The sequence below is a fragment of the Arvicola amphibius genome, chromosome 12 (genome assembly GCF_903992535.2).
Source record: "Arvicola amphibius chromosome 12, mArvAmp1.2, whole genome shotgun sequence".
NCBI lineage: Eukaryota > Metazoa > Chordata > Mammalia > Rodentia > Cricetidae > Arvicola > Arvicola amphibius.
Genome location: NC_052058.2, coordinates 154,978,460 through 154,991,332, shown reverse-complemented (window position 1 = coordinate 154,991,332; position 12,873 = coordinate 154,978,460). Strand labels below are relative to the sequence as shown.

The following is a 12,873-nucleotide window of genomic DNA, read 5'->3' as shown; positions in this document are numbered from 1 at the left end:
GGCTGGCAGACAGGAAAGCAAATCTGAACTGGTGGGTTAGTAGGTTCAGAGACGATGCCTGCTTATATGAAAGGCTTTGGCCTTTTTTTTTTTTTAATTTCTCTCTTAAATTGCCATTCAAGGTTAAAAGTGTAAGCAGCCAGAGACCCTCCCACCTTGGATATAACGCTCAAGGGAATTTCTTTCTGCCTCAGGAATTATCTCCACACCCACAGGAATAGGACTCTGTAGTACGCAAACAGAGAGGAGCTGAGGATAGTTGCCGTGTCGTGCTGCCGGGTCGGCAGCACAGGGATCCTGAGAGGAGAAAGAGCGTAGAGTCCCAGCCTGGCTCGCATTGCATTGCCCAGCTATGGGGTCGGACATTTAGTTTTCGGACAGAGGCTCTGCCGCCGTTCTCATCTCGTTCTTCCTCTCTGCCCCAAATTCCTGTCACCACCAGTGATTTTCCTCTGTAGAGAGAGGAGAAAATAAAGTAAGCTTGGAGACACCAGGAGTGAGCAGAACTTAAAGGTGGCGGCCATTAAGTCCCTGCTGGGGACAGAACTGGATACCTTATACCCATCTTTCTACACCCAGGAGGCATCTGGACAGGGTTGGGTCTGTAAGGAAATTATCCTGGGTGCTAGGAAAGCCGGGGAGAGAACTGTGATGGTTCATGATCCTGGCAGGCATCCAGGAAAGTGAAAAGAAGAAAGAATGGGGGCGGGGGTGGAATCTGGGGTGTGTGAATGAATGACTTGTTAGAGAAAAGTTTGGGGGTATGTACTCAAGGGCCCTAGCTGCATTGGGGTGCTAAGCAACCACATGGGCACCGCCGCTTCAGTGGTCACGTGGCTGTTGTTGGCTCACAACTTGGCTGATCACACAGATATCCTCTACCTGTGGTGGGCAGGGTCCCACGCTAGCACATGCTCATTCATCATCAGGACACGAGTCCTCATGGGATCGGTGCATCGTGGAGACTAGGTGTGGACAAGGATCGGCAGCTGTCTCCCGGGATAAGTCCCCGTTGGCAGCTATGCCAATGCATGGTCTTATTTGCCTCCATATAAATTCTGCTGATATCCTGTAAAGCATGAATTATTTTGGGTGCTAAAAACCAAAGCCCAAGAGTTGAGAATTGGGGTAGTATGCTTTCCCTGTTTCTGGGGATACCTAAGTCAGCACGGAGGATTTCCCAGCCAGGGAGGGTTGTGACTACAAGGTGTCTTGATTGATTGGTAGAGATCAAATTTTATCCCCGTTTCTTTTTCCTCAATTTAAAAAGCACCAGAATTAGGTTAGCAGAAGTGTGGCAGGAAACGGGGACATGTGAAATAAGGGTGAGTGACATGTAATCACGAACATACGACAGATCTTGTACATTGGCATGGAGTTGCACGCACAGAAGAAAGGTGTGCAGAAAAGAGTAGACAATATTATGGTCTCATTTCAAAGCCGGGAAGTTCATGCCTTACCACAAAGAAATGTAATTTTAACCAGGAGCACCAAAAGATGCCACCTTGGTCATCTTTTGATTTCCCTTAGCTTTAGGTCCTTGGTTTTATAAGCTGCTGCTGGAGCAAAAGCCCATGAAAGACCTGGGAGGGAGGGGGGCTTGTGTTCAGCACGCTTCTGAGTTGCTACTCTGGTAGCACGTGAGAACTGGGAGGGAGGAAATGTGCTATGATAACGTGGACGTCCTAGCTCCACATGAGGATGTGTGGACTGAGACCAGAGGCTCTATCATGTCCTGAGTTGGCAAACACTGAAGATCCTTAGAAAGCAGAGCATCTTGTTTAAAGCAGTTAACTTAGATTTAAAGTCCCTTCAGCCTTTATGTGGCAACTATATCCAGTTAAAAAAAAAAAAGCAACTACCTGGGGACTTTGGGATCATACACCCTGCTGGCCAAAGGCAGTGTTAATGCCCTCTGTTTTTGTCTGGGGTCTGTGGGCCAATTCTGCTCATCTACTTGATTTATTTCTCTCTTCCATCCACAGCCTCTCTGGCTCCAAGGGATTGGCAGTGGTGATGTAAATGAATAGTGTGCCGCCCAAGGAGAAAAGGGGAGTTAAACTTAATGTCATTAGACCACTGGCCACAGACACACGGGAAAGACGTTACTTGTGCCCTTCATGTCTGGCCCTTATCCCCGAGGGAGAGAGTCTGGGAGAGGAAGGAAGGAGAGATGTACTTTTCCTATGAAGGCAGGTTTCAAAGGATGGGAAGAGAAGCCTTGAGGTCAGATCTTCCCACCAGGAATCTAAGCCATGGGTAACCACAGGGGGTTCGGCCACCAGAATGAGCTTACCTGAGTCCTGGAATATAGTCATCTATCTTGTCCCCAGAGGAGTGGCTTTAAACTCTGTTTGTGGCCACCCCATGTCACCGGAGAACCTAAGTTCCCTTTTGTGCTTTCTTCTTCTCCTTTGTAAAATTATTTAAAAGGTGACCGAGAAGGTCTCTAAAATTCTAATAAAATGATTCTCAAGCTTCCTTCTCGGTCGGAATTTTAGAGAAAAACAACAACGCAGACAAATGGTAAATCCTGGCATGTCTCCAGAGGAGGGAGATGGAAAAGGGAGGAATTCCTGCCTTGGGTTAAGGTCAGCAGTGGAGACCTGCAAGCAAGGTCTCAGGAGGAACACCGAGAAAGTTCAGAGCATTGGCTCAAGCGCATTTAGGGATTTGGATATTCAAAGAGGAAGGTTCTTGAGTTAGAATTTAGAAAGTCAGGCAGGCTTAACCGTAAATATCTGTAAGCCAGGCTTCTAGAGGGTGTGATTCCATTATTTCATTGAGGGGATAATTATTCCTCCCATCTCTTCAGCATATTCCTCAAAAGAGTCTGCTTTCATGATCACCTGGCCAGGCTCTTGATAGGCCCAGTTTGTGCCAAGTCCTTCACTGCTTGTTCCTGGAAACATGACTAGGAGAGTGGGAGAATGAAGAAAAGACAGACGACAGACAGACAGACAGGCAGGCAGACAGACAGACAGGAAAGCTGGGATTCAGTGACCGGGGTGTTTACTCTGGTAGCACATACCTACTAGGCAGCAGCCCAGAACTTCAGGATGTTTATCATGTACAGCGTGAAGCGAGAGGTTAGCTGGTCTTGGTACATCTCTGCACCCACTTGCACAGCAGAAACTGGGACCAGTTCAGTATCTCAACAGCTGGGCAATGATGGCTGGATTTAGAGCTAAGATAAAGCAAGTTGGTGACTGTCAGGGAGTGTACAGCATGAATCCCCAAATTGGTTAATTGCTCTGTCTCAATCTGGCCATTGATGTACAGTGTTTCTTGTAGAAACATAGGAAGCCAAACCCACAGAAAGTATAGTTCAAGATGCCGAAGCCAGCGGGGAATCCCACCCACCCTTTCCTTCCCTCACCATTACTTATTGGTGGCCTGAACTGCACAGCGGCGTGCTTGCAGAGACAGTGGCTTAGCAAGCCCCAGCATGTCCGTGTCTTGCCTTTTGCATCTGCTTTTCAATTTTAGGCTGAGGTAGTTCCAGCTATTCAATCATGATGACACAAGTCTATAGGCAGGTGACACCAGATCAAATCAGGCCACAGCAGAAGACACCAGTGTCCCCTGGACGAGCCTCTTTTGGAAGGCACCGGGAATTCCCTTCCCCACGCCCCCCCCCCATGTACCCCACCCGGTCTGGGTTGAGCGGAGGCTGGAGAAGAATGGAATTTATCAATCCAAAAACATCTGAAGTGTCTTCCACTGAGAAATAGGACGCAAGCCTGCCTTTCCCTCCCCTAACATTACCCCGAATCTCAGCCGTGTACATTTTTAGCCTACAAGTTTGGAGAAATTATGCACATACCTGACCCTACTAATCAATGTTGAGAGGTGAGCTCCCTGCCAGAGGACTGAAAAGTCCATGGTCCTTGTCTGCCCACTAAGGAGGTAGATAGGGAGCAACTGCCTCCATCAAAACACATTCATTTTACCCAGCAGGATTCCTCAGCTTTCACACTGCTGAGGGACTGGGCTAATCCCCGTTGGGGTGGGCTGTCTGCTTACTAAGGATGTTTATCAGTCTCCCGTCTGTTTATCCGCCTGCATCCTGCTGTCTGTGAGAATGAGAAGGGCCAGCGGTTCCCTTCTCTGAGAACCCTTCTGCTAAACCCGACAGCGCTGCACGTTCTGAACGGCTGCACGGGACTTCACAGGAATCCCAGGGCAATATCTAGTCAGTGCAGCCTCCCTCCCAGGAAAAATGGTGGTAAACCAAAATGAAGTGTATCATTAAGTTTCAACCAACAAGATGCAAGGTATCAGCCTTGCCTCCGTCTGGCAGGATCAGAGCCTGCCCTAGGGGTCTGCAAGTTCACCCAGCTGCCTCAGATGGGAGGTGTAGTGCTTTAGACACCTGGCCTAGCAGGACACTGGCCCATCTATCCAGGGCCAGCAGCAGCTGGAGATCATGGAAGTATGACTGGAACATAGCTCATGACATTTGGCGACAACTGGTTATTCCAGAAAGGAGTTCCTTGTGTCCCTTGGGAACAGGCCACATGCTGACCATTCACAAAGCAGGTTGGTGGGGTTTAGGCGAAGGCCCCACAATGCTCCCTCAGCCAGGAGAGGCCATGCTAAAGGTCATGCTTATTTTGTAGTTAGAGGAGTTACTAGTCCCATTCTAGAAAGACAAAAACACCTTTAGCTGCCTCTTTAGTCTCCTTCCCTAGGCTGGCACTTCAGCTAACTCTTCCTTTAGGTCACGTTGTCTTCCTCCAGGAAGACTCTGGTTTAGGTGGGACCTGTTCTTTTACCCCCCATGGTAGCCTGTGTTCCCCTCAGAAGAGCTGTAACTGTTGACCTCTGAACCCTTTGCCGCTCTCAGCAGACAAAGCCAATCTCCATCACTATCCGATGGCTTAGACTGAAGCTGTATTTATCCGATGGATGCAAGCAGGCTCCGTGTCAGGAGGATCTAAATTCAGCCGCTAGGTTTATACAATAAATGAACAGGACAGATCTGTTGATATCATTGAGCCCTCAGCTTCCTTATCTGAAAAAACATGGATAATAAACTCACCTCTTAGACTTGGAAATTAACTGAAATAATGTCCCCAGGACAAGCTTACCATGTAGTGTGCAGCTCTCATCGCTTCAGAATACTGTCATTTCCATCCTTCCGCGTTTCATTTCATTCCCAAAGCAGCATCATTAATTGATTTTTTTCCCTTGTTGCAAATATTTTACAGCATTTACTGTCTCAGAAGGCTAAAAAAAATTATCTTGAAATATATTATCTGTAATTAATAGAACCACGTGCCCCCAGGTATGAATAATGAGCTAATCGTCTCTGGGTCTCTCCGGCTTCTCCTCACACTACCTCCGATTATCCCTGAGGTACAACTGAGGAAACTTCATCACCATCGTGTGTCATCTGGAGGCTTCAGATGCAAAGAGGACCAACACAGCATGTCCACATTCTCCCCTTTCCCTCCCTCTCCCTCCCCTACCCCCTTTGTCACTTCCTCTCCTCTCTCTTCCCGCCTTCCTTTATCTCTTCTTTCCTCCTGTCTCCTTGCCCTCCTTCTCCCCTCCTTCCTATGTCTTCACTCCCTTCTTTAAGAACTTACTGAAGCTCTATTCCAAGTACCATCTCGGAGCAGCCTGGCACACCCAGGCCTTAGTTACTCTACCTAGAGCATCAGTATAATGTAAAGGACACCGTGTAAAAGGGGGTGCAGGTGCTGCGGGCAAACTGAGAGAAGGCCAAACTGAAACTAGACCCTGGGCTCATATTTCCATAAGACCATGAGAAGACCAAGAAAATGCAGGAGCAAGTGGCAGGGTCAGTGGGTCGAAGTGTTTGCTGTACAAGCCCAGTGACCTGAGTTTAATGATTGCCTTAGCCCACTGTGGAAGTTGAACACTGACTCCCAAGAGTTACGCACTGACCTCCACGTGTGCACTGCACACACACCATACATGCACATGCCAATAAATTTTATTTATTCAAAAAGGAAAGAACACGAGGGCATGAAGACCAGGAAAGTGACAGAATGTGACATCCAAGTTCTGCCAAGTGAATAGGATCAGAGGGTAGGTTTACCAAGATATAGAGAGAGACGTGAGGCCTGAGGAGCAGAAAGAAGCCACATTCGAGGAACCCTCTGCCATCTATAGGCAATGTCTCTGTCCCAGGAGGGTGGTGGCAGAGCCCTGTAGATCTGGGAGTGGATGGCAGAGGGACTCAGAACACAGTAGGGACAGTGAGCTTACAGGAAGGGCACTCTGGTGAGATAAACCATGGCTGGAGCAGGGACTAAGCAAAAGACCCTGTGATGAACTCATGGGGGAGAGACCGGAAGTGAAAAGGAAGCCCTGTCTACAGGCCATGAGAGGAGGTGGCTGCTGCAAGGATAAGGATTGACACCTGATCTTGTCTTTTGTATTTTACATGCACATTTCACACGTGTGTGAACGTGTGTGTGCATGCACACGCACGCACATGTGTGCACACATACGCTCAATATTCTTTTTAATTAATTTGTATATATGTATATATATGTATATATGTATATATACATATATACACACACACACATAATAGCTTAGACAAAATTCTCGTTCCTTCTATTTTCTGTTTTGAGGCCGCCATGAGCAGTCACGGGCATAGAAGGCTCTGAGGATTGGAGCTCAAGTCACCTGACAGGCACATTCTAGCAGAAGCTACTTTTTCTGGCCAACCATTCACATTTCACAGTGCTTCCCTTGATTCTTCTCCACTCAGCTTATTCTGTCAGAGAAAGGAGGAAGCCAGGAAAAAAAGCCTGTTTGGGTGTGACGTGCCTCTCAGGAGTATGGAGCCCTCGAGTGGCACCAGGATGGGGGAAAGTGTCAGAATATGACAGTTAGTGTCGTGTCCATTGGATGTTTCAGCTGAGAGTGGACAGAGTGGCGGGCAATTCCAGGGCCGGCCCTCGGAGGTCTGGTCCCAGTGGCAGAGCCAGCACCACGGACAGCAGAGCGGTGAGCAGCACTCCCACCAGCAGCCTGGCCAGACTGAAGTGTTCCAGGTAAATCCAGCGAGCAGCGCCTTCTCGTAGGTGTAGGTACCTGCGCCTTCTCTGCTTCCTTATGCCCCTCTCTGCACCTCTGCCTGCCCTACCCGGTAGCCAGCAAGAGATCCCACCCAGCTTGTAATATGGGGAGCCCACAAGTAGAAGGTCCTCCACTGCCCGGTCAAAGCCTGTGGGTACACAGAAGAGGCAGACAGGCCTTCCTCCTTTCAGATGTACCCACAGAGGGGAGGCTGCCTCCTGAACCGCACCCCAAAGTTGTCCAGGAGCCAAAGACGGTAGGACTCTGGAGCAGGGTCCATGCCCCCCTTTAAGGGCTAGAGGACCTCAATGCTCACCATGGCAGTATGTACAACCTCCAAGAGTTGCAGGTCCCTAGGGGCTAGACTGCTTCTGCCTATCTCCTCTCCACTATGGCAACCAGGAGACGGGACCATGACGGCTGGAGCGGTGCTCAGCTCTCTAGACCTGGTTGTATACCAGCTAAGGGTCCCAGGCTGCTTCCACACTGCCGCTACTGGAGACATGCCTTGCTATTCTCAATTCCCAGCACAGACCAACCTCATTGCGCTGATGACAAGGCCACGGGCTGCTAATCACACGGGGCTCGGCCTCCCAGGTTTCCCTGGAAGGCTATATATAAGTGCAGGTATAAGCCCCTTGACTCCCCTCAGTTAGAGTTGGGGCTGCCCACCCAGCCTCCTAGCAGCCGCTTAGGCTCTTCTGTGGGGCCCCCTGAGTGCCACCTGCCCTGTGCAGCAAGCCTCCAAGTTATAGGAGGCTCAGGCCACACTCTTCCTGCTCAAGGTTCAATGTCCCATTCACACACGCACGCACACACACACACACACACACACACACATTTCCCTCCCACCTGGTCAAGTGTCATCTTCACAGACCCAGATCTGGATCTAGGTGTCACTCAGATCCACAGGGTCATACCCCCTTCCCAGCACAGGGAGGTGCCTTTCCCAGGCCTCCCTTTGACTCCCTTCCGTACCGTTGTAAGGACCAGCCCTCACCCACTGTTCATCTCACACAGCAACCCTGAAAGGCACAATTTCCTAACCGTGCATCTCTTCAAGGTCACGCTGCCAGAAAGAATTCTTGGTCAAATAATTTTGTGAGACACCCGTTAAAGCAAGTTATTCAGTTTCTTTCTTGCAGGATTTACCAGAGCCTTTATGATACCAGCGAGGACTGGGTCTCTAGGCAGTAGGAAACGCGTGCTTTGTTTCCCAAGCACGTTTTACCACAGAATTCTTTTCCCACCGTTATTCCATGGGCTGGGAATTGGACAGAAGCCCAGTGGAACTTTTGCCCTAAGGAACTGAAACTCCCCCAGTGTTTTCAGGACAGGTAGTTTAAGGTCTAGCCAACTAGGACTAGATAAAGTAACCAACCTTTCACTTGGGGATGACACCACCAACCCTGACAGACCCCTGCACCCAGGTCCTACCTGCTCAGGCTCCTGCTTGGTTGGCAGTCTCATAACTGTTCGGTCTGTCTTACTGCTCTAGGCCTTGCTTGCCCAGATGGGCTCTTTCTACCGGTGGGCTTAGCTTTAGAATAAAGGCTATGACCTGGCAGTGTTTACCTTCAGCATGACCACCCCCCAGGAGAGCACCTCCCAAGGGGGTCAGATATTGAGGATCCCTGAAGCCCAAAATTATTTGATCCTGGATAGCAAGCTATGCAAAAGAACACTTGCTCACTAGAGAGACAGCCAAGGGGATCAGTGACAGGGCTGGACTCCGGGACAAGGGCAGGCTCCGGGCGAGGCTGCTGACTGTTGGGGCTTTCTGTTCTCCTCCTCTCCAGGACATGCTGCCTATGCCGGGGGACCCGACGCAGGGGACTGGCAACTATAACATCGAGGACTTTGCTGACCTGGGCATGTTCCCTCCGTTCTCTGAGTAGCTTCAGGCAAAGCCAGGCTCCTACTGCCCAGGCGCTGTTCTTGTCATGGCATAGATGCTCATGTTCAAAGGGACCAACCCCACCCCGACCCAGCTTGCCCTGCTGCAGAGTCCCCAGAAGCCACCCTGACTTCCCGTCTCCCTAGACATGGCGTCATCTGTCTGGCTCTAACCCACAGGCCTGGCTTCTTGGGTTTGGGATCTTTGTATTTATTGTACTTTATCTGTGTGCTCAGAAGGGGGCCTCCGGGGCCCTTAAATTCCATTGTGAATAATCTCCTCATGGACAGTGTGCACCCACCAAGTGTTTGCTCGGCATCCGCAACGGCTGCAGCACCAGCAGGTCTGCCTGGTGCAGAGGCTGGGTTTCCTTCTGCTTTTTTCACAGCTGCTGCCTGGGGGCTTCAGGTCGGGCTGATAGGCAGTAACCTCCGCATCCTGTGCTGGAGCCAGGAGCACTGGGACTTGAGACTCCGTCCATGCGCTGTCCTGGATGGCCTGGGGCCGGGTGTGTTTTGTACAGCGAGAATCAAAGTTGTGACTTGGTAGATGTTGGCGTGTGTGGCCAGTGAGTGGGACAAGCTGTCCCCACTCAGCTGCATTTCAAAGGGGAGCTTGACAGGGGCCTGGGAGCTGCTGGGCTGATGGCCAACCCTCCAGCACTGTCCCCAGGAGTCAGGGCTGGGGAGCTGTTCACTCTGTAAGTCAGTTCTTTGGTCCTCTGACCCTTTGACAGACAGCCTCCACGTCAAGCTTTTAGCCCTTCCTCCTTGCAACCTATCAGAGCTCTCACTCTTCCCTACTAGGCTTGAGGGCCAGTGTCCTGATTCCACAGAGGTCACTGCATTCTCCCTGCTCTGTAGCAGAGCCGAGCTGTTTCCTGCCCAACGCCTCCAGAAAGTCACACCTGGCCCTCTGTACAGGGTTACGATGCCCCACCTCTCAGTGTCCCTGACACCTTCTGCTCAGTAACCCAGGTGGGGCCACATTCTGGGTGGGGAAGGGTGCTCTGAGCCCCTGGAGCCTTGGTTCTCGGCAGACAGAAAAGCCAGGTGTATCTCAGAAGGGACACAGACAGGCCTTAGAGGCCAGGGACCCAGCTCTGGCCACATTCTTACAGTGGTCTTACGGTGGAACTGTGAGCTGACTGCTAGAAACTTCTGCCTGACTTATCTCTGACACCAGCGTCCCTGTGTCAGGTTTGACAGAGCTTCAGACTCCACCCCAATTTCAGGTCCCGCTGCTCCTCCCCCATCCCATGTGCTGTGGTGAGTGCTGCCTGCCTCCCTTTACTTAATTGAGCCCCATCTTAAGTAATCCATGGCCGAGGATCAGCCCACTAAGGCCCAAGTGTGAGAGAAGCCACCAGGCCTACCCAGGCCTTGGGGCCCTCCGGAGCTCTTTCAGAAAATGTGGAGGCTAAGCTCTCAGACCAGCCCTGCCTTGCTGCCTGGCTCCTGGGATGCTGGGAGTACATAGGTTCCAGGACCCATGAGAGCAGAATGAATATGTGAATTAAAGGCCCCAGAGACTGCCGTGCATTCTGAAGCTCAGCTTTGCCTGCCATCCAGAGCGTACCAGGGTTTTTACAGGATTCACCTGCAATCTCTACTTCACTCAGCAGAATGCCCTTGGTGATCCCTGTCCCTGACAAACTCTGGCCCCAGAGGTCCTCAGACAGCTTGAGCCCTTCCATGAAGAGTAATAGCCCAGCCTGAGGTTCACCCCAGCCTCAGAATCCCAAGTAGGTCTCCTATGTATGCTGTCTGGTGCACCTTCTGTCCCCAGCAGCCTGGAGCTGGCCTCAGGCGGTGAGCATAAGTTAGAAAAGAGAAAAAGGCCCAAAGCTAAGTTCAGGAGTGGAGAATCCTTTTCAGAGATGACAACAGCCATGGCCTTTAGCTTGTGAGTTAAGAGGTGTAGGAGCTGTGGGTTTGGTTTTTTTTTTTTACTGCCTTTGGAGGGAAGTTGGGGCTTTTCTTGGGTATGTGACACAGTTTACATAGACCGTCACTCCCCAGTGTGAGCTCACCTGCTTTGTGATGGCTATGACCTATCACACAAGCAAAAACAAGTCATTTGCTAACCAACAGTAACAAGATTAAATTGCAACCCTCTCTGTAAGTGGCCGTGGGTTGCTATGTCCTAACTTGCCAGTCTACCCTACCCTATCCTGCCAAGCTGATGCTCACCTGAAGTGCCACCACCAGGGAAACTGAAGCAGGAAAGGTCTTGAGCTTAGGAGTTCAAGGTCTACCTGGGTGACATCATAAGACCAATCTCAAAAATATATAGCTGAGTAACTTGGCCACATTCCATGTACTGAGGAGTCTCCAGCTACCTGGCTGCTCGCTTCCTCCATTGCCTAGAATCTGGGACAGCTTTGAAGAGAGAGCTCACAGGGCATGGGCACACTTCCACATGTGGCATGCCATGCCTTGTGCCCTGAGCTGGGTTTGTTGAGCCTGCACAGCCTTGTGAATATTGGCCGTAGCAAAATGGCCACGCACAGGCCATGCGGGGCCCAGCAGTTTGCTTTGTCTAACCATCTACGTCCTTAAAGAGGAAATTCACAAGCAGGCGTCCATGGACAGCAAGCACTTTCTCTCGTCTCTCATTTAGCCTTTCTTCTTATGGATGTGAACTGTGCCGTGGGTAAATGATTTGTATTTCTTGAGCGTTCTGTATGACTAACAGGTATTAAAGTCACTGGGTATATGTGTAACTAATGTAACTGCCTTTTAAATTTTCATTACAATAAAAAATGACTTTGCTCTGAACGGCGAGTGCCTCGGGACCAGCTTGGTAATTGATCAACTTGAGGCACCTGCCCCCAGGAGTCTGGGAGACTCCTGCCAATCCAGCCAATCAAGGATGAACAGTGCAGGCATGCTAAGGAGCCACACTTTGCAGGTTCTAGCTACTTAGGACAGGAAAGGAAACAAATGGTTCTTGACCTGTGTGACTCCCTTGATAAACCTCTACCTCCAAAATAATATTTGCGTCATGATTCATAACAGTAACAAAATTATAGTTATAAAGTAGCAACAAAAATGATTGTATGTTTTGGGTTCACCACAACATGAGGGACTGTATTAAAGGGTCCCAGCATTAGGAAGGTTGAGAACCCACTGGTCTTGAAATTCAGTGTAAGGCAAGGCTCTCTAGAAAACTGGACGTCACAGACACTAAAAGCATTTGCTTTCCAAAGACTTTAAAGAGAATGCCTGCAAGAGAGGAGCCCTGAGTCACACATCTGAGGAAGACTTGTGTCCAGGAACTTCTGGGTACAAGAAACTACCCCTGCCACTCAAGACAGAAATCTGAGTTCCAGTGAGATGAGCCGAACGTCGCACATCAGTGTTTTCCCGAGAATTCATAGACAGGCTGCTGAGTGTGGCACACGCCTACAGTTCCAGCTTCAGGCAGGCTGAGGCAGTGGGATTGCCTGAGTGAGCGCAGGTGTCCCAGACCAGCCTAGGCAACACGGTGAGAAGCTATCTCAAATGCATGTATTTACATACAAAGCAGATACAAATATGACATTCCTGGTTAATATCTTTAGTTGTAGAGGAATTCTAAAAATCACAAATGTTGTTCAGAATGGGGGGGGGAGACCTCATTCATAAGAAAATAATATGGCCTCGTCCCATGGAGGTTTCTTACTGTGCTTTTTGTTTGCTTTGGTTTTGATTGTTTGTATGTTTTTTCAAGACGAGGATTCTCTGTGTAGCCCTGGCTGTCCTGGACCGATCCACCTGGCTCTGTTTCCCAAAGGTGCGCGCCACCAATGCCCAGTTTCTTACAAAGTTTTAATGGGACTTTTTCTTATTTTCTTTCTTTCTTTTATTTTTTTTCTTTTTGTTGTTTTGAGACAGGGTTTCTCTGTAACTTTGGAGCCTATCCTGGAACTT

General features: G+C 49.8%; 1 protein-coding gene across 5 annotated transcripts in view; it reads left to right on the top strand.

The window, feature by feature from the left end:
* Arnt2 (aryl hydrocarbon receptor nuclear translocator 2) overlaps positions 1 to 11,739 on the top strand; it is a 142,580-nt gene extending 130,841 nt beyond the window's left edge. For 4 of the 5 annotated variants that reach the window (XM_038313596.1, XM_038313597.1, XM_038313598.1 and 1 more), the window contains 2 exons: positions 6,901 to 7,037; positions 8,862 to 11,739. In XM_038313596.1, the coding sequence (XP_038169524.1) occupies positions 6,901 to 7,037; positions 8,862 to 8,960 (236 nt within the window). In that variant the 3' untranslated portion in view covers positions 8,961 to 11,739. Of the gene's footprint in view, positions 1 to 6,900; positions 7,070 to 8,861 lie in introns of all 5 variants that reach the window. The other variant, XM_038313599.1, reaches the window with a different exon arrangement.
* Positions 11,740 to 12,873: the final 1,134 nt, after the last annotated feature.